The following is a 23,889-nucleotide window of genomic DNA, read 5'->3' on the forward strand; positions in this document are numbered from 1 at the left end:
AGGTCATTCACTAGGTCCCCCCGTGTGGTTCTGGGATTTTTGCTCACCGTTCTTGTGATCATTTTGACCCCACGGGGTGAGATCTTGCGTGGAGCCCCAGATCGAGGGAGATTATCAGTGGTCTTGTATGTCTTCCATTTCCTAATAATTGCTCCCAGAGTTGATTTCTTCAAACCAAGCTGCTTACCTATTGCAGATTCAGTCTTCCCAGCCTGGTGCAGGTCTACAATTTCGTTGCTGGTGTCCTTTGACAGCTCTTTGGTCTTGGCCATAGTGGAGTTTGGAGTGTGACTGTTTGAGGTTGTGGACAGGTGTCTTTTATACTGATAACTAGTTCAAACAGGTGCCATTAATACAGGTAACGAGTGGAGGACAGAGGAGCCTCTTAAAGAAGAAGTTACAGGTCTGTGAGAGCCAGAAATCTTGCTTGTTTGTAGGTGACAAAAGACTTATTTTCCACCATAATTTACAAATAAATTCATAAAAAATCCTACAATGTGATTTTCTGGATTGTTTTTCCTCAATTTGTCTGTCATAGTTGACGTGTACCTATGATGAAAATTACAGGCCTCTCTCATCTTTTTAAGTGGGAGAACTTGCACAATTGGTGGCTGACTAAATACTTTTCTTCCCCACTGTAGGTTATAGGTTAATAACTTTTGTGAAAGAGCACAGCTTGAAAGATATGGCAAATAGAAATCAAACCGGATGGACATCAGAAATAGATGGGAGAGGTTGAGGGTAGAGGAAGGACAGGAGTAAAAACAAACAAAATATAACTATTGTAAAATAGACCGTGTCCATAAAATATATATAGTATGTACAGTGAGGGAAAAAAGTATTTGATCCCCTGCTGATTTTGTATGTTTGCCCACTGACAAAGAAATGATCAGTCTATAATTTTAATGGTAGGTTTATTTTAACAGTGAGAGACAGAATAACAACAAAATATTCCAGAAAAACGCATGTCAAAAATGTTATAAATTGATTTGCATTTTAATGAGGGAAATAAGTATTTGACCCCCTCTCAATCAGAAAGATTTCTGGCTCCCAGGTGTCTTTTATAGAGGTAACGAGCTGAGATTAGGAGCACACTCTTAAAGGGAGTGCTCCTAATCTCAGCTTGTTACCTGTATAAAAGACACCTGTCCACAGAAGCAATCAATCAGATTCCAAACTCTCCACCATGGCCAAGACCAAAGAGCTCTCCAAGGATGTCATGGACAAGATTGTAGACCTACACAAGGCTGGAATGGGCTACAAGACCATCACCAAGCAGCTTGGTGAGAAGGTGACAACAGTTGGTGCGATTATTCGCAAATGGAAAAAACATAAAATAACTGTCTATCTCCCTCGGCCTGGGGCTCCATGCAAGATCTCACCTCGTGGAGTTACAATGATCATCAGAACGGTGATGTCACGCCCTGGCTCTGGGGACTCTTATATGTTGAGCCAGGGTGTGTAGGGTCTATGTTTTGTGTTCTATGTTCACGATCTAGTTTATGTGTTTCTATGTTGGCCGAGGTGGTTCTCAATCAGAGGCAACGTGAATCAGCTGTTGCTTGTTGTCTCTGATTGGGAACCATACTTAGGCAGCCTATTGTGCACTTGTCTTTTGTGGGATCTTGTTCTGTGTTGGTTTGTATTGTATAACCGAGGACTTCACGTATCGTTTTGTTATTTTGTGAATTTGTAAGTACTAAAATAAAAGTATGTACTCGTATCACGCTGCGCCTTGGTCCACTCCTTTCGACGATCGTGACAGAAGATCCCACCAAAACAGGACCAAGCAGCGTGTCCAGGAGCCGACAGCCTGGACTTGGGAGGAGATCTTGGACGGGCAGGGGTCCTGGACTTGGGAGGAAATCCAGGCCGGTATGGATCGCCGTCCGTGGGAGGAGACGGTGGTGGCGCGCCATAGAGAGGAGCAGCGGCGCCAACCGGGCCGACGTCGGACACGCAAGAGGCAACCCCAATAAATTTTTAGGGGGGGGCACACGGCATGGACGACGGGGCTGCTAGAGGCAGCTACAGGGCGAGATTGGGGATTAGGAGAGGAGGCCACCGGGTTTGGGGGGCTGGAAGGGAGGTTGGCGGAGCCTAGAGGTAGAGCAGAGCCAACTCCCCGTACTCAGGATAGGCAGCGTGAGACTGGGCAGGTTCCGAGGTATGCGGAGCTGCGTACTGTGCCGCGAGTGGTCCGGCACAGTCCGGTACGTCCTGTGCGAGCACCACGCACGTGTCGTGCTAAGGTGGGCATGCAGCCAGGACGGAGTGTGCCGGCTCAACGCTCGTGGCCTCCAGTACCCCTCCTCGGTCCCGGATATCCTGCGCCAGTGTCACGTGCTGTAGTGCCAGTGCGAGTACACAGCCCTTTACGTCCTGTGCTGATGCCTCACACAGAGTGTGTAAAAATAGGCATTCAGCCAGGACGGGTTGTGTCAGCTCTTCGCTCCAGACCTCCAGTCCGTCTCCACAGCCCGGTCCGGCCTGTTCCTGCCCCTCGCACCAAGCCTATGGTGCGTGTCGCCAGCCCGGCCCGTTCCTGCCCCTCGCACCAAGCCAATGGTGCGTGTTGCCAGCCCGGCCCGGCCTGTTCCTGCCCCTCGCACCAAGCCAATGGTGCGCGTCGCCAGCCCGGTCCGGCCTGTTCCTGCCCCTCGCACCAAGCCAATGGGGCGCATCGCCAGCCCGGCCGGGCCTGTTCCCGCCCCTCGCACCAAGCCAATGGTGCGCGTCGCCAGCCCGGCCCGGCCTGTTCCTGCTCCCCGCACCAAGCCTGTGGTGCGCGTCGTCAGCCCGGTCCGGCCCGTTCCTGCTCCCCGCACCAAGCCAGTGGTGCGCGACGTCAGCCCGTTCCGGCCCGTTCCTGCTCCCCGCACCAAGCCTGTGGTGCGCGTCGCCAGCCCGGTCCGGCCCGTCCCTGCTCCCCGCACCAAGCCTGTGGTGCGCGTTGTCAGTCCGGGAACAGCCCGTGCCTGTTTCACCGGTGCCTTGTCAGGTACCGGTCAGCTGCTCCACACCGAAGCCTAAGCAATCCGCTCCACCGATGTCCAGTCCAGCTCCAGCCAGCGGGGCCAGACCAGACGAGGGGCGCTACGGGGGGGTTGTTAGAGGGTGGTGGTCATGCCCGGAGCCGGATCCGCCTCCGAGGCGGAATGCCCACCCGGCCCCTCCCCTGTTGTGTATATGTTGGGTCCCCCTGCTCAAGAAAGCACATATACAGCCCCGTCTGAAGTTTGCCAATGAACATCTGAATGATTCAGAGGAGAACTAGGTGAAAGTGTTGTGGTCAGATGAGACCAAAATCGAGCTCTTTGGCATCAACTCAACTCGCCGTATTTGGAGGAGGAGGAATGTTGCCTATGTCCCCAAGAACACCATCCCCACCGTCAAACATTGAACATCTGTGGAGGGAGCTGAAGGTTCGAGTTGCCAAACGTCAGCCTCGAAACCTTAATGACTTGGAGAAGATCTGCAAAGAGGAGTGGGACAAAAACCCTCCTGAGATGTGTGCAAACCTTGTGGCCAACTACAAGAAATGTCTGACCTCTGTGATTGCCAACAAGGGTTTTGCCACCAAGTACTAAGTCATGTTTTGCATAGGGGTCAAATACTTATTTCCCTCATTAAAATGCAAATCAATTTATAACATTTTTGACATGCGTTTTTCTGGATTCTTTTTGTTGTTATTCTGTCTCTCACTGTTCAAATAAACCTACCATTAAAATTATAGACTGATCATGTCTTTGTCAGTGGGCAAACGTACAAAATCAGCAGGGGATCAAATACCTGTTTCCCTCACTGTATAAGCTGGAAGTAGAGGCCTAAGCGTTGTTGTTCACTAGTTTACTCCAATTAGGGGAGGGGTGGTAGGGTAAGAAAGTAATAAAGGAAAATATATAAAAAAATATATATATATATACAGTGGCTTGCGAAAGTATTCACCCCCCTTGGCATTTTTCCTATTTTGTTGCCTTACAATCTGGAATTTTGGGGGGGGGTTTGTATCATTTGATTTACACAACATGCCTACCACTTTGAAGATGCTAAATATTTTTTGGGGTGAAACAAACAAGAAATAAGACAAATAATAATAATAATATGCCATTTAGAAGACACTTTTATCCAAAGCGACTTACAGTCATACGTGCATAATTTTTTTTGTGTATGGGTGGTCCCGGGGATCGAACCCACTACCTTGGCGTTACAAGCGCCGTGCTCTACCAGCAGAAAACTTGAGCGTGCATAACTATTCACCCCCCTAAAGTCAATACTTTGTAGAGCCACCTTTTGCAGCAATTACAGCTGCAAGTCTCTTGGGGTATGTCTCTATAAGCTTGACACTCAAGCCACTGGGATTTTTTCCCATTCTTCAAGGCAAAACTGCTCCAGCTCCTTCAAGTTGGATGGGGTCCGCTGGTGTACAGCAATCTTTAAGTAATACCACAGATTCTCAATTGGATTGAGGTCTGGGCTTTGACTAGGCCAATACAAGACATTTAAATGTTTCCCCTTAAACCACTTGAGTGTTGCTTTAGCAGTATGCTTAGGGTCATTGTCCTGCTGGAAGGTGAACCTCCGTCCCAGTCTCAAATCTCTGGAAGACTGAAACAGGTTTCCCTCAAGAAGTTCCCTGTATTTAGCACCATCCATCATTCCTTAAATTCTGACCAGTTTCCCAGTCCCTGCCGATGAAAAACGGATGGTGTTCTCGGGGTGATGAGAGGTGTTGGGTTTGCGCCAGACATAGCGTTTTCTTTGATGGCCAAAAAGCTCAATTTTAGTCTCATCTGACCAGAGTACCTTCTTCCATATGTTTGGGGAGTCTCCCACATGGCTTTAGGCGAACACCAAACGTGTTTGCTTATTTTTTTCTTTAAGCAATGGTTTTTTCTGGCCACTCTTCCGTAAAGCCCAGCTCTGTGGAGTGTACGGCTTAAAGTGGTGCTATGGACAGATACTCTAATCTCCGCTGTGGAGCTTTGCAGCTCCTTCAGGGTTATCTTTGGTCTCTTTGTTGCCTCTCTGATTAATGCCCTCCTAGCCTGGTCTGTGAGTTTTGGTGGGCGGCCCTCTCTTGACAGGTTTGTTGTGGTGCCCTATTCTTTCAATTTTTTTAAATAATGGATTTAATGGTGCTCCGTGGGATGTTAAAAGTTTTGGATATTTTTTTATAACCCAACCCTGATCTGTACTTCTCCACAACTTTGTCCCTGACCTGTTTGGTGGAGAGCTCCTTGGTCTTCATGGTGCTGCTTGCTTGGTGGTGCCCCTTAATTAGTGGTGTTGCAGACTATGGGGCCTTTCAGAACAGGTGTACTGAGATCATGTGACAGATCATGTGACACTTAGATGGCACACAGGTGGACTTTATTTAACTAATTATGTGACTTCTGAAGGTAATTGGTTGCACCAGATCTTATTTAGGGGCTTTTTTTCACTTCACCAATTTGGACTATTTTGTGTATGTCCATTACATGAAATCCAAATAAAATCCATTTAAATTACAGGTTGTAATGTAACAAAATAGGAAAAACGCCAAGGGGGATGAATACTTTTGCAAGGCACTGTATGTATATAAACTACCAGTCAAAAGTTTTAGAACACCTACTCATTCAAGGGTTTTTCTTTATTTTTTTTACTATTTTCTACATTGTAGAATAATAGTGAAGAATTCAAAACTATGAAATAACACATGGAATCCTGTAGTAACCAAAAAAGTGTTAAACAAATCAAGACATATTTTAGATTCTTCAAATAGCCACCCCTCACCTTGATGACAGCTTTGCACACTCTTGCCATTCTCTCAACCAGCTTCACCTGGAATACTTTTCCAACAGTCTTGAAGGAGTTCCCACATATGCTGAGCACTTGTTGGCTGCTTTTCCTTCACCCTGCGGTCCGACTCATCCCAAACCATCTCAATTTGGTTGAGGTCGGGGGATTGTGGAGGCCAGGTAATCTGATGCAGCACTCCATCACGCTCCCTCTTGGTAAAATAGCCCTTACACAGCCTGGAGGTGTGTTTTGGGTCATTGTCCTGTTGAAAAACAAATGATAGTCCCACTATGCCCAAACCAGATGGGATGGCGTATCACTGCAGAATGCTGTGGTACCATGCTGGTTAAGTGTACATTGAATTCTAAATAAATCACAGACAGTGTCACCAGCAAAGCACCCCCACACCATAACACCTCCTCTTCCATGCTTTACGGTGGGAAATACACATGTGGAGATCATCCGTTCACCCACACCGCGTCTCACAAAGACACGGCCGTTGGAACCAAAAATATCCAATTTGGACTCCAGACCAAAGGACACATTTCCACCGGTCTAATGTCCATTGCTCGTGTTTCTTAGCCCAAGCAAGTCTCTTCTTCTTATTGGTGTCCTTTAGTAGTGGTTTCTTTGCAGCAATTCGACCATGAAGGCCTGATTCACACAGTCACCTCTGAACAGTTGATGTTGAGCTGTGTCTGTGACTTGAACTCTGTAAAGCATTTATTTGGGTTGCAATTTCTGAGGCTGGTAACGCTAATGAACTTATCCTCTGCAGCAGAGGTAACTCTGGGTCTTCCATTCCTGTGGCGGTCCTCATGAGAGCCAGTTTCATCATAGCGCTTGATGGTTGTCTTAAAGTGATGATGGACTGTCGTTTCTCTTTGCTTATTTGAGCTGTTCTTGCCATAATATGGACTTGGTCTTTTACCAAATAGGACTATCTTCTGATAAATAACTGATAAATAAATAGTACAAATAAAGAAAACCCCTTGAATGAGTAGGTGTTCTAAAAATTTGACTGGTAGTGTATACAGTCGTGGTCAAAAGTTTTGAAAATGACAAGTATTGGTCTTCACAAAGTTTGCTGCTTCAGTGTTGTGAGATATTTCTGTCAGATGTTACTATGGTATACTGAAGTATAATTACAAGCATTCCATAAGTGTCAAAGGATTTTATTGACACTTACATTAATTTATGCAAAGAGTCAATATTTGCAGTGTTGACCCTTCTTTTTCAAGACCTCTGCAATCCGCCCCTGGCATGCTGTCAATTAACTTCTGGGCCACATCCTGACTGATGGCAGCCCATTCTTGCATAATCAATGCTTGGAGTTTGTCAGAATTTGTGGGGTTTTGTTTGTCCACCCGCCTCTTGAGGATTGACCACAAGTTCTCAATGGGATTAAGGTCTGGGGAGTTTCCTGGCCATGGACCCAAAATGTTGATGTTTTGTTCCCCGAGCCACTTAGTTATCACTTTTGCCTTATAGCAAGGTGCTCCATCATGCTGGAAAAGGCATTGATCGTCACCAAACTGTTCTTGGACGGTTGGGAGAAGTTGCTCTCGGAGGATGTGTTGGTACCATTCTTTATTCATGGTACCAACTCCCTTGGCTGAGAAGCAACCCCACACATGAATGGTCTCAGGATGCTTTACTGTTGGCATGACACAGGACTGATGGTAGCGCTCACCTTGTCTTCTCCGGACATGGTGTTTTCCGGATGCCCCAAACAATCGGAAAGGGGATTCATCAGAGAAAATGACTTTACCCCAGTCCTCAGCAGTCCAATCCCTGTACATTTTGCAGAATATCAGTCTGTCCCTGGTGTTTTTCCTGGAGAGAAGTGGCTTCTTTGCTGCCCTTCTTGACACCAGGCCATCCTCCAAAAGTCTTTGCCTCACTGTGCGTGCAGATGCACTCACACCTGCCTGCTGCCATTCCTGAGCAAGCTCTGCACTAGTGGTGCCCCGATCCCGCAGCTGAATCAACTTTAGGAGACGGTCCTGGCGCTTGCTGGACTTTCTTGGGCAACCTGATGCCTTCTTCACAACAATTGAACCTCTCTCCTTGAAGTTCTTGATGATCCGATAAATGGTTGATTTAGGTGCAATCTTACTAGCAGCAATATCCTTGTGTGTGAAGCCCTTTTTGTGCAATGCAATGATGACGCCACGTGTTTCTTTGCAGGTAACCATGGTTAACAGAGGAAGAACAATGATTTCAAGCACCACCCTCCTTTTAAAGCTTCCAGTCTGTTCTTCTAACTCAATCAGCATGACAGAGTTATCTCCAGCCTTGTCCACGTCAACACTCTCACCTGTGTTAACGAGAGAATCACTGACATGATGGCAGCTGGTCCTTTTGTGGCAGGGCTGAAATGCAGTGGAAATGTTTTTTGGGGATTAAGTTCTTTTTATGGCAAAGAGGGACTTTGCAATTAATTGCAATTCATCTGATCACTCTTCATGACATTCTGGAGTATATGCAAATTGCATTATCAAAACTGAGGCAGCAGACTTTGTGAAAATTAGTATTTCTGTCATTCTCAATACTTTTGACCACGACTGTATATACAGTGAGGAAAAAAAGTATTTGATCCCCTGCTGATTTTGTACGTTTGCCCCCTGACAAAGACATGATCGGTCTATAATTTTAATGGTAGGTTTATTTGAACAGTGAGAGACACTGAATAACAACAAAGAAATCCAGAAAAACGCATGTCAAAAATTTTATAAATTGATTTGCATTTTAATGAGGGAAATAAGTATTTGACCCCTCTGCAAAACATGACTTAGTACTTGGTGGCAAAACCCTTGTTGGCAATCACAGAGGTCAGACGTTTCTTGTAGTTGGCCACCAGGTTTGCACACATCTCAGGAGGGATTTTGTCCCACTCCTCTTTGCAGATCTTCTCCAAGTCATTAAGGTTTCGAGGCTTACGTTTGGCAACTCAAACCTTCAGCTCCCTCCACAGATTTTCTATGGGATTAAGGTCTGGAGACTGGCTAGGACACTCCAGGACCTTAATGTGGTTCTTCTTGAGCCACTCCTTTGTTGCCTTGGCAGTGTGTTTTGGGTCATTGTCATGCTGGAATACCCATCCACGACCCATTTTCAATGGCCTGGCTGAGGGAAGGAGGTTCTCACCCAGGATTTGACGGTACATAGTCCCGTCCATCGTCCCTTTGATGCAGTGAAGTTGTCCTGTCCCCTTAGCAGAAAAACACCCCCAACGCATAATGTTTCCACCTCCATGTTTGACGGTGGGGATGGTGTTCTTGGGGTCATAGACAGCATTCCTCCTCCTCCAAACACGGCGAGTTGAGTTGATGCCAAAGAGCTCGATTTTGGTCTCATCTGACCACAACACTTTCACCCAGTTCTCCTCTGAATCATTCAGATGTTCATTGGCAAACTTCAGACGGGCCTGTATATGTGCTTGAGATCTTGCATGGAGATCTTGCATGGAGCCCCAGGCCGAGGGAGATTGACAGTTATTTTGTGTTTCTTCCATTTGCGAATAATCGCACCAACTGTTGTCACCTTCTCACCAAGCTGCTTGGCGATGGTCTGGTAGCCCATTCCAGCCTTGTGTAGGTCTACAATCTTGTCCCTGACATCTTTGGAGAGCTCTTTGGTCTTGGCCATGGTGGAGAGTTTGGAATCTGATTGATTGATTGCTTCTGTGGACAGGTGTCTTTTATGCAGGTAACAAGCTGAGATTAGGAGCACTCCCTTTAAGAGTGTGCTCCTAATCTCAGCTCGTTACCTGTATAAAAGACACCTGGGAGCCAGAAATCTTTCTGATTGAGAGGGGGTCAAATACTTATTTCCCTCATTAAAATGCAAATGAATTTATAACATTTTTGACATGCGTTATTTTCTGGATTTTTTTGTTGTTATTCTGTCTCCCACTGTTCAAATAAACCTACCATTAAAATTATAGACTGATCATTTTTCTTTGTCAGTGGGCAAACTTACAAAATCAACAGGGGATCAAATACTTTTTTCCTTCACTGTATACAGTCATGGCCAAAATTGTTGGCACCCCTGAAATTTTTCCAGAAAATGAAGTATTTCTCACAGAAAAGTATTGAAATTACACATGTTTTGCTATGCACATGTTTATTTCCTTTGTGTGTATTGGAATAACACAAAAAAAACAGGAAAAAAGCAAATTTGACATAATTTCACACAAAACTCAAAAAATGGGCCGGACAAAATGATTGGCACCCTTAACTTAATATTTAGTTGCACACCCTTTGGAAAAAATAACTGAAATCAGTCGCTTCCTATAACCATCAATAAGCTTCTTACACCTCTCACCCGGAATTTTGGACCACTCTTCTTTTGCAAACTGCTCCAGGTCTCTCATATTGGATGGGTGCCTTTTCCCAACAGCAATTTTAAGATCTCTCCACAGGTGTTCAATGGGATTAAGATCTGGACTCATTGCTGGCCACTTCAGAACTCTCCAGCGCTTTGTTGCCATCCATTTCTGGGTGCTTTTTGAAGTATGTTTGGGGTCATTGTCCTGCTGGAAGACCCATGATCTCGGACGCAAACCCAGCTTTCTGACACTGGGCCCTACATTGCGACCCAAAATCCTTTGGTAATCCTCAGATTTCATGATGCCTTGCACACAGTCAAGGCACCCAGTGCCAGAGGCAGCAAAACAACCCCAAAACATCTTTGAACCTCCACCATATTTGACTGTAGGTACTGTGTTCTTTTCTTTGAAGGCTTCATTACATTTTCGGTAAACAGTAGAACGATGTGCTTTACCAAAAAGCTCTATCTTGGTCTCATCTGTCCATAAGACGTTCTCCCAGAAGGAATTTGGCTTACTCATGTACATTTTGGCAAACTGTAGTCTTGCTTTTTTATGTCTCTGTGTCAGCAGTGGGGTCCTCCTGGGTCTCCTGCCATAGCGTTTCATTTCATTCAAATTTCGACGTATAGTTCGCGCTGACACTGATGCACCCTGAGCCTGCAGGACAGCTTGAATTTCTTTGGAACTTGTTTGGGGCTGCTTATCCACCATCCGGACTATCCTGCGTTGCAACCTTTCATCAATTTTTCTCTTCCGTCCACGTCCAGGGAGATTAGCTACAGTGCCATGGGTTGCAAACTTCTTGATCATGTTGCGCACTGTGGACAAAGGAACATCTAGATCTCTGGAGATGGACTTGTAACCTTGAGATTGTTGATATTTTTCCACAATTTTGGTTCTCAAGTCCTCAGACAGTTCTCTTTTCCTCTTTCTGTTCTCCATGCTTAGTGTGGCACACACAGAAACACAATGCAAAGACTGAGTCAACTTCTCTCCTTTTTATCTGCTTTCAGGTGTGATTTTTAGATTGCCCACACCTGTTACTTGCCCCAGGTGAGTTTAAAGGAGCATCACATGCTTGGAACAAACTTATTTATCCACAATTTTGAAAGGGTGCCAATAACTTTGTCCGGCCCATTTTTTTAGTTTTGTGTGAAATTATGTCAAATTTGCTTTTTTCCTGTTTTGTTTTGTGTTATTCCAATACACACAAAGGAAATAAACATGTGCATAGCAAAACATGTGTAATTTCAATACTTTTCTGTGAGAAATACTTCATTTTCTGGAAAAATTTCAGGGGTGCCAACAATTTTGGCCATGACTGTATATTTGCAAAAACATATATCGGGGATTGGAAGTGATGCAGACAATTACATTGATGGAAGCTACAATCTACCTGCAATTTTAAAGCTGATCTACCCCCTAAAAAAATATAAAATACATTACAAACATAGTTACAAAACAAGAAAAGCGTCTGGACATGAAAACAGAACCAATACTGCCTGATGATGGAGGTTGGTGAGGGCTATATGAAGGAAGAGTATTCAGGGTGGTGATGAAGTCCAGGTGTGCTTAACGATGGGGAGCAGGTGTGCACAATGATGGTTGCCGGGTGTGTGCAATGTGGGTTGCCAGGACCGGTAGTTAGTACACCGGAGACATTGAGCGCCGGAGGGAGGGAGCAGGAGTAGGCGTGACAATGTGTGTCTGAGCTATTCGCATGAAATAACCCTGGGAATCGATAGAACATCGCAAAGAGATGCATAAATACGATATAACATTAAAAATGGGTAAATCTTTCCTTTAACTCCACATCGTGGCTGAACATCTAAATCAGCCTTATTATGTGAGGAAGATGACCATACCAATCAATTTGTGGGCCACCCACTCACCTCTCAGCTCAGATGAGTTTGTGTCCTCCTCCTCTCCAAGCTTGGTGCTGTCTTTGCTGTCCTGGTATGAAGTGGATTTTTTCCCATCCACCACATCTGTCTTAACCTGTCCCAGAGTCTGCAGCAGACACATGGTGTCAAAGGCCTCACCACCTCCCTCTCTCAGCAGCTCCAGGACCTGTATCAAATGATACACAGCACATAAATAGACATGCTGATACCTCAAGGTAATACCAGACATTAAATAATGTCTCTACAGGATAACATAATTCCAAACATATTTTCCAAAGTGGACACTACCCAAAGACAGTGCAATCCATTGTAATCTATTGTGGTTTCAATTAGTCACTTAGTTGGGATCACAATGCTTGTAAATTATTACTTAAAAACCCATATGGGCAACACATGGTCACTGCTGAATGACCATATAATTTGACTAAACACAAATTGCAGTGTTGTTACCCACCTGCAGACACTTATAGGACTTAAGCTCACTGAGGTTCTCCTCCAGGAAGAGCAGGTACATGCTGAGGTCATTGTAGAAGGGTGTGTCCAGGTCCAGAGCGCCGAAGGCTGGCAACATCTCGTAGGGCCGGAGGAAGCGGGAGCTCTGTCTGGCCGGGCCCAGTGTAGCGTACACCACCAGGGGAGACAGCAGGATGTACACCCCCAGGTTGATGTAGCTTAGCAGCCTGAACACCCCTACCGCCACCAGCTTACACTGCACCGCCACCGGAACAGCACTGTTGTTCCTCAGCAACCCCGTCCGCACGTCACAGGCAAACTCATCGGTGATGGAGGCCAGGCGGATGTAGTAGCCAAGGTAGAGGCAGGCCAGCAGCAGGGTGAGCAGAGTAATCACCCGACACGCCAGGTACTTCACCACCAGCCAGCGGGAGAAACGTTTGGTCTTCAGGTACTGCTCCACCAGGGGGTATTTAAAGCAGCCCTCAGTCAGGTCCAGGGCACTGCCATCACAACACACCACAGGGAGATTAGGTGGAGCCGGATAGTATATGTTCTAGATAAAGGGGCCAGCACTCCCATTATCCAGTTGCGTTACATTTATTTTGTGTATTTTAGGTAATATCTCTGAGCTAACCTACATGAACGTCATTTGAGCGTGCTTGTACGTACACTACCGGTCAAAAGTTTTAGAACACCTACTCATTCAAGGGTTTTTCTTTATTTGTACTATTTTCTACATTGAAGAATAATAGTGAAGACATCAAAACTATGGAATAACACATATGGAATCATGTAGTAACCAAAAAAGTGTTAAACAAATCAAAATATATTTGTTTTGATGACAGCTTTGCACACTCTTGGCATTCTCTCAACCAGCTTCATGAGGTAGTCACCTAAAATGCATTTCAATTAACACGTGTGCCTTCTTAAATGTTAATTTGTGGAATTTATTTCCTTCTTAATGCATTTGAGCTAATCAGTTGTGTTGTGACAAGGTAGGGGGGGGGGGGGGGGGGTTTACAGAAGATAGCCCTATTTGATAAAAGACCAAGTCCATATTATGGCAAGAACAGCTCAAATAATCAAAGAGAAACAACAGTCCATCATTAGATGAAATTAGAAAGAACTTTGAACGTTTCTTAAAGTGCAGTTGCAAAAACCATCAAGCGCTATGATGAAACTGGCTCTCATGAGGACCGCCACAGGAATGGAAGACCCAGAGTTACCTCTGCTGCAGAGGATAAGTTCATTAGAGTTACCAGCCTCAGAAATTGCAGCCCAAATAAATGTTTCACAGAGTTCAAGTAACAGACACATCTCAACATCAACTGTTCAGAGGAGACTGTGTGAATCAGGCCTTCATCATGCTCGAATTGCTGCAAAGAAACCACTACTAAAGGACACCAATAAGAAGAAGAGACCTGCTTGGGCCAAGAAACACGAGCAATGGACATTAGACCAGTGGAAATTTGTCCTTTGGTCTGATGAGTCTGATGGTTCCAACCGCCGTGTCTTTGTGAGACGCTGTGTGGGTGAACGGATGAACGGTGTGTATTTCCCACCGTAAAGCATTGAGGAGGAGGTGTTATGGTGTGGGGGTGCTTTGATGGTGACACTGTCTGTGATATACAGTGGGGAGAACAAGTATTTGATACACTGCCGATTTTGCAGGTTTTCCTACTTACAAAGCATGTAGAGGTCTGTAATTTTTATCATAGGTACACTTCAACTGTGAGAGACGGAATCTAAAACAAAAATCCAGAAAATCACATTGTATGATTTTTAAGTAATTAATTTGCATTTTATTGCATGACATAAGTATTTGATACATCAGAAAAGCAGAACATAATATTTGGTACAGAAACCTTTGTTTGCAATTACAGAGATCATATGTTTCCTGTAGGTCTTGACCAGGTTTGCACACACTGCAGCAGGGATTTTGGCCCACTCCTCCATACAGACCTTCTCCAGATCCTTCAGGTTTCGGGGCTATCGCTGGGCAATACGGACTTTCAGCTCCCTCCAGAGATTTTCTATTGGGTTCAGGTCTGGACACTGGCTAGGCCACTCCAGGACCTTGAGATGCTTCTTACGGAGCCACTCCTTAGTTTCCCTGGCTGTGTGTTTTCGGTCGTTGTCATGCTGGAAGACCCAGCCACGACCCATCTTCAATGCTCTTACCGAGGGAAGGAGGTTGTTGGCCAAGATCTCGCGATACATGGCCCCATCCATCCTCCCCTCAATACGGTGCAGTCGTCCTGTCCCCTTTGCAGAAAAGCATCCCCAAAGAATGATGTTTGCACCTCCATGCTTCATGGTTGGGATGGTGTTCTTGGGGTTGTACTCATCCTTCTTCTTCCTCCAAACACGGCGAGTGGAGTTTAGACCAAAAAGCTCAATTTTTGTCTCATCAGACCACATTACCTTCTCCCATTCCTCCTCTGGATCATCCAGATGGTCATTGGCAAACTTCAGATGGGCCTGGACATGCGCTGGCTTGAGCAGGGGAACCTTGCGTGCGCTGCAGGATTTTAATCCATGACGGCGTAGTGTGTTACTAATGGTTTTCTTTGAGACTGTGGTCCCAGCTCTCTTCAGGTCATTGACCAGGTCCTGCCGTGGAGTTCTGGGCTGATCCCTCACCTTCCTCATGATCATTGATGCCCCATGAGGTGAGATCATGCATGGAGCCCCAGACCGAGGGTGATTGACCGTCATCTTGAACTTCTTCCATTTTCTAATAATTGCGCCAACAGTTGTTGCCTTCTCACCAAGCTGCTTGCCTATTGTCCTGTAGCCCATCCCAGCCTTGTGCAGGTCTACAATTTTATCCCTGATGTCCTTACACAGCTCTCTGGTCTTGGCCATTGTGGAGAGGTTGGAGTCTGTTTGATTGAGTGTGTGGACAGGTGTCTTTTATACAGGTAACGAGTTCAAACAGGTGCAGTTAATACAGGTAATGAGTGGAGAACAGAATGGCTTCTTAAAGAAAAACTAACAGGTCTGTGAGAGCCGGAATTCTTACTGGTTGGTAGGTGATCAAATACTTATGTCATGCAATAAAATGCAAATTAATTACTTAAAAATCATACAATGTGATTTTCTGGATCTTTGTTTTAGATTCCGTCTCTCACAGTTGATGTGTACCTATGATAAAAATTACAGACCTCTACATGCTTTGTATGTAGGAAAACCTGCAAAATCGGCAGTGTATCAAATACTTGTTCTCCCCACTGTATTTAGAATTCAAGGCACACTTAACCAGCATGGCTACCACAGTATTCTGCAGCTATATGCCATTCCATTTGGTTTGAGCTTAGTGGGTCTATCATTTGTTTTTCAACAGGACAATAACCCAACACACCTCCAGGCTGTGTAAGGGCTATTTTACCAAGAAGGAGAGTGATGGAGTGCTGCATCAGATGACCTGGCCTCCACAATCCCCTGAGCTCAACCAAATTGAGATGGTTTGGGATGAGTCGGACCGCAGAGTGAAGGAAAAGCAGCCAACAAGTGCTCAGCATATGTGGGAACTCCTTCAAGACTGTTGGAAAAGCATTCCAGGTGAAGCTGGTTGAGAGAATGCCAAGAGTGTGCAAAGCTGTCATCAAGGCAAAGGGTGGCTATTTGAAGAATCTCAAATATAAAATATATTTTGATTTGTTTAACACTTTTTTACATTTACATTTACGTCATTTAGCAGACGCTCTTATCCAGAGCGACTTATATTATTTATTTATTTTTTCATACCCCCGTGGGAATCGAACCCACAACCCTGGCGTTGCAAACGCCATGCTCTACCAACTGAGCTACATCCCTGCCGGCCATTCCCTCCCCTACCCTAGACGACGCTGGGCCAATTGTGCGCCGCCCCATTGGTCTCCCGGTCACGGCCGGCTACGACAGAGCCTGGATTTTGGTTACTACATGATTCCATATGTGTTATTTCATAGTTTTGATGTCTTCACTATTATTCTACAATGTAGAAAATAGTACAAATAAAGAAAAACCCTTGAATGAGTAGGTGTTCTAAAACTTTTGACCGGTAGTGTATGCGTGCAGTACATTAAAAAAAAGAATTGATGCAACTTCATCAAGTGAGTGCTGGATATTTTTTTAATAGTTGTACTATGCAATTTGACCCTAGGCTATTGTAGCATTCTTCTAAGCACTGTTTATTGAAGAAAATAGAGTTGAGCACTGTCTATTGCTGATCTAATGAACAGCTCTGCCTATATCACAGTTCAGACAAAGACACACACTGTATCTGATAGCCTGGCTGGGTTCAGCATAGTCTCCACTGCTGCGAAGCCAAACAAATTATTTCAACTCTTTTTTTCAAATCAGTCAATTTCTTACTACCTGTTCTTCTGGTTAATAAGGTTTCTCTCTCTTTCATTCTGACCCTGTCAATGAAAAATATTGAGCATTTTATCTCATCTAAAATTCTCACAGAGTTTCTCACAAGCTGTCATATGAACTCTTTGTCCTCTGATGGCACTACACTCCATTGATGGACATCTGGAAATGAGAACATTGTGTGAGGCAACAGTAGCTGTTCTGAAAAGGTCATGCTTGTGTTTCTACACTAAGCCATCCTTTTAATAAAACTAAAGGGGGAGAAACGCAAGGTTCACCTCCGCAGGCAAACAACTCTCTCTGCTGTTTTAACTAGATCAGTCCAACATTGTTTCAGACTGCATAGCTAGTAGGCTAGCGTAAGCAAATAAAAATTAATTTGATCTCTATAGGTTCCATTATTAGTTATTCGGAACCAGCCATTATCACTATACTATCTTATATCCAAAACTTTATTATCACTTTTGAAAAAAGAGTGCAAACGTTTAGTACATCTGGCCCTTAGGAGTCTTTGAGCTCATGTGGAAGAGAGAAAGAATTAACCTAAGTAATCTAAAGTTGATGGAGTGTTCAAGGTCCTAGTGCAGTGTTTACCTGGGGGAGTCGTCAGATACTTTTTTGGTGTCTATAGATGAGGCCAGGCTCTTGGCCAGTCTGATGGCTCGGTTATAGGAGCGGTCCAGCTCTTCCATTATGAAGTTGAGGTCAGAGGAGAGGTGGGGGGTGGCCGTGAAGCGCCAGAACAGAGCAGGGATGTACATGAGGATGGCCAACAACAGGAGGATGTAGGGGAAGAACTGGAGGTGGAGGGCAGAGGGGAATAAAAGCAGGTGAGAGGGAACCAAAAAGAAAGCAAGAATTGCGTAACTCCTTTAAATATGAGAACCAGAAAGATGACCAATCCACATGAACTGACTGTGGAAAATACAGAAGATTGGTGTGACCCACATTGGTATGAGCCACAGAAGTAAACCAAATTAATACACCTGGACCTATGATGAATGAGTTGTGACTCACGGTTTGGAAAAGTTTTGAGAAATGTCACTCCAATTTAGATGTTAAATTCTCCTTCTCACCGGTGGGAATTGTAATGCCTCGACTACAAGGACAGATTATAACATAATGACATGCATTATGGAGATATTACTATAGGAAGGCCCTAAAAATTGCCAAAGACTCCAGCCACCCTAATCATAGAATGTTCTCTCTGCTACAGCACGGCAAGCGGTACCGGAGTGCAAAGTCTAGGTCCAAAAGGCTTCTTAACAGCTTCTACCCCGAAGCCATAAGACTCCCGAACAGCGAATTAAATGGCTACCCGGACTACTTGCATTGACCCCCCCCCCCATTTTTACGCTGCTGCTACTCTCTGTTTATTATCTATTCATAGTCACTTTACCTCTACCTACATGTACATATTACCTCAATTACCTCTGTATATATCCTCGTTACTGTCATTTTATTGTTGCTCTTTTTCTTCTTCTTTTTTTTCTCTTCAGTTTATTTAGTAAATACTTTCATAACACTTCTTTTTCTTAAAACTGCATTGTTGGTTAAGGACTTGTAAGTAAGCATTTCACTGTAAGGTCTACACCTGTTATATTCGGCGCATGTGACAAATACAATTTGATTTGATTATTATTGAACCTGCATATGGAGATATTATTCACTTCATCAAGAAACACTCTGAGTATCTCTCCCAGTCGTCTGAGAAGAGGCTGCATAATTATAATTGTAGAGGCCATGGTAACAGGGCTTTAATGTAGATGAATAGTGTTGACTCTACTTGACAGTCTGGCCTGATTTAAACCCTCCTGAGAGCTCAGGTGGGTATTGCAATCATAAATATTCTAAATGTAATGCTGCGTTGTGTTTACCAATGAGAAGCGTTATTCCACAACTCCCCATGCAGCCATAACTGTTAGGGCCACATTAACAGGTCAATCTCACTCACACTGACTGAAGCTCCCCTTTGCTCCGACCACTGACCCACATTACTACACTACATTATGGCTTTTTGTATGTTGAATCCACACAGTCCACCTATGTGTCCCAATTCTCTATGTTCTGCCCTACAGTAAGTAAGCACTTGTGAGTTGTGCAAGGGGAGAAGAGGACAAATGCACACTTTGAGAAAGGTAGGAGAATTGGGACACAGGGCACGTCCCCATATTGGTCTTGGCTAACTGAGGAGGGTCTGTACCTTGTGCAGCCATAGGGGCGCGCCCTTGACTCCATCAACACTGGGTTGCTGCTCCTGCACCGCAGCCCAGCAGAAGGAGTCAACATAGGCCGCCTGTCGCCACGAGAAGTTCGTAGGGGCAAAACAGCTGATCTGGGTACCTGCATTCAGACATAAAGGGATTGGAGGACAGGGTTAGAACAGGCCACTTGTTGTTGTCCCATAGTGCTGAGGATGGACGGTAAAAATACATTGATTTCCACTGTATCCTAGTTATTTGCTTGATGTGTAACCCTTTAACACACTGCCAAGTGAGAATTAGCCTGTGACTCAGCATTAGAAATTATTTCCCCATGATTTTATTAATCTATTAGGCTACATATTTTACTCACAAACCTTTTTATCTACCTGCTACCTCTCAGTCACTTTATTCAGTATAAATAATTTTAGAGCCTACTACAACTGAGAAAGGATCAAATATGAAAAGCAGTGAAAGGAGGGGTGTGGCCGTGTGGATTTGTTTACGAGGTTGTTGAGTCATTTTCAAATAACTACAATCTAACTGCTTCACGCAGGTTGGCGGCGCTGTGAGCCTGCTCTCGAACAACATACAATACAAGAAGGCTAAAATGTAACTAAGACTACATTTTGAGGGACAAGCAACACAGCTGTTTTAACAAGATAAACATTTAACAATATTGGATAGGTTAATCAGGGGCGACACATTTCAGTGAAATTGCCTGTTTTCCTTTGACAGACGGTGGTGGTCTGAATTTTAGTTATGGGCTATATGGAGCAGACAAAGAACGACCCAGGGATTAGACATGTTTACGAGATCATCTGACGAGAATGTAAGAATCCATTCGTGTAAATGTTGGCACTGAAATCATTGAAGCAGTGTTTTATTGTTTAGGCCTACAGTGCTTGACTGCAATGGACTGCAAGAAACTAAACAAAGAAAGACAGAGTTTGTTCGCCGAGAGAACCCGCTAGTCTGCTCTGATGTAGTGCGTGCGCTCAATTCTACAGAGAATACTATTTTATCAATTTCTATGTTTGACCCAGATGCTTTATTCGACCGATTTAAACATTTTAGCGTGTGTTCTGATAATCTATCAGTAATTCAACTCACCTACTGACACCTCCTGGGCAAACGCGAGGGAAATAAGTAACAAAGGGAGACCAACCGCGATGAAAGTTACTATTTTGTCTACCGCCAGCTCCAGACGCACTCCTTTGTACTTCGACTCTGTTGGATCCTTCAATAAAAAGTCGGAGAAAACGTATTCTGTAGCAACGTGTGCAATCGCCATGGTTCAAAGTTAAATAGTCACCGTGCGACCAATTTCAAAGTAATAGACAGTTAATAAAATGTATTGTTAATCCAAAAAAAACAAGCCGATGTCCAAGTTTTTACGCACATTAGGCCTATTTGCTATGACGACGGCGAGAAACTAAGATTTCATGTAATTAACAACAAGCATGTTCCTTATCTGAAAGTGCATTCAATAACGCCTGTGACTCATCGTCTAGACTTGCACTGATGGGCTAGTGGCAAAGGAGCCATCGACACGTGACCCGCCTCAACGCTCACAGCCTTTTATTATTTTACTGTCAATGGAAGAGTAGTGCCAGACTGCCAGTGCCTTTCCAAGGTCCTCGCACTGAGCGTTACAGAAAACAAAAGTATGTTATCTCTCTTCTCCAGGAATAAATTAGGTAGGCCTGATTCGTAGCGTTGCTTTGACAGTTTAATTTGATACACTGACTAGTCCCCCACTGTTGCAACTGCTGCTGTGCAGTGGCCCCCATGTGGTAGTGCTGAAATGGGCCAGTAGGCCTACACATTTCGGCATGTTTGGAGGAGGGTTCCAGTCAGCCTCACTATCCCAGCCCTGGCAGCTGCAGCACCAAGGACAGCAGCTGGCCTCATGCTCAGCAACTCACCCCAGATAGGGTTCACTCTCTGTCTCCCTGCTTGTTTTGGGTTTCATGACTTCATCGCTTTTTCAGGTATCACATCCCTCTCTGTTAACCAGAAATAGTTTAAAAGTGATTTCAAACCCCATTTACAACAGGCCACGAGTGACCATGTCTGTGAATGTGAAATACATTTCTGTAAACCTACCCCCAGAAATACTGACAGACACAAAGACAGTGACACTATTGTTCTGGATCAAGGGCATGACTAATTAATGAGACTAGAGCTTAGCCAATGTGGGCTACAGGGGCTAGACGCTATGGGGCTGCAATTAGTTTCAGAGAGCGAGAGCGAGAGATTATGAGATATTCTTATGTATGTTTGTGGAAAAAGTTGAAGATGACTTCGGTAATAAAAAAATACATTTGGAGACTGGAAAAGATTTGGAGTTTTTATTATCTTATTTGCCTATGCAGACCTCTTACGCATTAGCAATTTAAAGTGACAGATTAATAGTGTAAGGTACAAACGTTATATCCCATTATATCCTGTTCAAACGTAGAGATTACATTAACATGATAACTTGAAATTAACTTTCCTTTTTACATCTGATCCATCTTTATGCAATGTCTTCAAAGGGGAATCAATAAAGAAAGTAAATTATAATACATATCTTATCTAACAGAAGAGGAGAGATTGTAATAAAACACTCAAATGTAGTCATTAGAGAGAGAGAAACATCTAGGTGGATTAGCTGGCCAGGCTCTTGGTGGGTTGGGGCTGGAGATCCTGGTGCCACTGTCTCAGACCGTGTTGAAAAGATTGAAGAAGTCATTATTCTGGCCCTCTGGAGTCTCCTCCAGCTCCACAGCCTCACAGAAAGATGGCAGAGTGAACACTTCAGGGTCCTTCACTTCAGTGACCACTTCAGAATTACTGTGAGAAAAAGAGAAAACACATGAAGATTTTGGGCATGCAAGAACCTACACCGTAAGCACAATCAGATATACAGTGTAGAACGAAATCTTCATCAATCTTCAAATAAATCTAGTACTGTAATAGGGCAATATGGTAAAAGCATACTTTACATACATCTCAGTGACCTTACACTGCTTTAAGCAAGTTAAACGTATGTCACACACCTGAAGAGGAGTGTGATGGAGTCAGTTGAGTAGAAAGTACTAAGTGGTAGACATTCTCCCACAGTAGTTGACACAGAATACTGGCCTGGAGATCAGATAGACAGACAGACATTAGGACAGACGTATACTTTATGTGAATGCTTTGATTTGATACACCTCAATAGCTTTGCTATATAAACCAATATACAGTATATAAACCATCATGTATTACTTTGTTAATAAAAATCACATTGACAGTCTGACTCCTAATGCGTATCATACTCACCCTTAGTCTCAGCCACGGATCCCATCCATATGTTCACTTTGATGTTCTCCTCCTGAACAGTGTTACTCCCCAAAAACAGCTCAACCTGATGGGCTGCACCAGCGGGGAGTTCAAGAGCGTGAGCATGAGAGTGCAGAGACATCTTCTTACAGGAATGGTTCTTCATGTCAATGTCATAGAAGACCCCCTGAGAGAGACGGTAGAGATGGAGGAAGACTCGGTTATGATAATAATATTATAATAATAATATGCCATTTAGCAGACGCTTTTATCCAAAGCGACTTACAGTCGTGCGTGCATACATTTTTGTGTATGGGTGGTCCTGGGGATCGAACCCACTACCTTGGCGTTACAAGCGCCGTGCTCTACCAGCTGAGCTACAGAGGACCACATGATGATGCAGTGTCATAACCACAGTAACAAGTGTGTTATGCATGTAGACTTTGTGATGTTATAAAGCAGCTTTTCTGCATTACAATTGGGTTGGACTCAACTGAAATCTTGCCTTATAAGTGTGTATTTCTGTTAGTTCTCAGTGGTACCTCTTCAAACAGCATCAGGTAGTCCTCCAGATGCTCAGTCTTGTTGAGGTGCATCTCACTTTCAGTGAAACGTAGCTTCTTGTCTGTAGAGTCGTAGCTGTAATGTCCAGTTGCCTTGATTTCACCTCCTGTAAGGGCCATCTGTTTTATCAACAGAGAAAAAGCAAGAGGAAGAGAGAGAGATGAATATGACCCAATTCTGTACCTGCAAAAACTTAGCCAACTGTCCCAATATAATTGTGTTTAAGAGAAAACATCAGTGGACAAAAACAGGATTGCCTGAGCTGAGAGTCTGGTTTGGTTTTGAAATAATGGAAAAATAGCCACACAGTGTCCTTACATGAAACTGGACATTGATAATGGTTAATGGATTAATGGACAACTCACCACAGTCAGGACCCCAGTCATATTAGGTGATGCTAAAAGACAAAGACGGCAGTTAGACAGATTTTCAAACTCAGAGATCATGTGTAGACATATAGGTATAATTTAAGTTAGAAGAGACTGTCAAATCTATAAACCTTAACAATATTTCAGAAATAGTCATACAACTAACAACAGTTTTACACAGTGCACAGCAACATGAACTTCTACAAGTAGATATAAAGCAGATAATCCTTACTGCAGTGTTGTGGGCCGTGGGACTCTGCCAGAGTGGTGGCACCCAGACACAGCCAGATGGAGAGGGCAGCGAAGGCGAAGTCCTGCATCTTCTTGTGGAGGGAGACTGAGGTTAACACTCAAACTTTCACAACTCAGAGAGGATGATCACGACTCCAAGTGGTTCCAGGTACTGTGACAGGATGGATGGACACACTGGTCCTTTTATAGGGTCCAACCATGGGATTAAACAGAACACCTCTATGGGTCCAACCCCCACAGTGTCTGTAACAATGGAACAATGTTTTGGAAAGAGACGGGGGGGTGGTTTAAACTTGCTGACCTATCCTTCCACCTGGACCCTGACAAACAACATCTGCATAAACAGGGACTTAAGGACA

At 44.2% G+C, this 23,889-nt stretch overlaps 2 protein-coding genes across 2 annotated transcripts in view; both read right to left on the reverse strand.

Annotated features, from left to right (window-relative positions):
- Positions 1–20,542, reverse strand: part of LOC311136319 (pannexin-1-like) — a gene marked incomplete at its 3' end in the record, with an annotated part of 29,309 nt that extends 8,767 nt beyond the window's left edge. The window contains exons 1-5 of the mRNA XM_084170440.1: positions 20,151–20,542; positions 19,040–19,179; positions 17,431–17,633; positions 12,476–12,977; positions 12,010–12,187 (exon numbers count right to left, since the gene is read on the reverse strand). Of these exons, the coding sequence (XP_084026566.1) occupies positions 12,010–12,187; positions 12,476–12,977; positions 17,431–17,633; positions 19,040–19,179; positions 20,151–20,331 (1,204 nt within the window). The 5' untranslated portion in view covers positions 20,332–20,542. The remainder of the gene's footprint in view (positions 1–12,009; positions 12,188–12,475; positions 12,978–17,430; positions 17,634–19,039; positions 19,180–20,150) is intronic.
- An 827-nt stretch (positions 20,543–21,369) lies between these two features.
- Positions 21,370–23,685, reverse strand: LOC311135691 (ependymin-2). Its single transcript, XM_084169712.1, has 6 exons — positions 23,511–23,685; positions 23,276–23,307; positions 22,889–23,029; positions 22,347–22,533; positions 22,082–22,166; positions 21,370–21,875 (listed from the first exon to the last, which is right to left on the reverse strand). The coding sequence occupies exons 1-6, from the start codon at positions 23,596–23,598 to the stop codon at positions 21,743–21,745; spliced, it is 666 nt and encodes a 221-aa protein (XP_084025838.1). The 5' UTR covers positions 23,599–23,685; the 3' UTR covers positions 21,370–21,742.
- Positions 23,686–23,889: the final 204 nt, after the last annotated feature.

Source organism: Coregonus lavaretus (genome assembly GCF_964263955.1).
Source record: "Coregonus lavaretus genome assembly, chromosome: 10".
Taxonomy (NCBI): Eukaryota; Metazoa; Chordata; class Actinopteri; order Salmoniformes; family Salmonidae; genus Coregonus; species Coregonus lavaretus.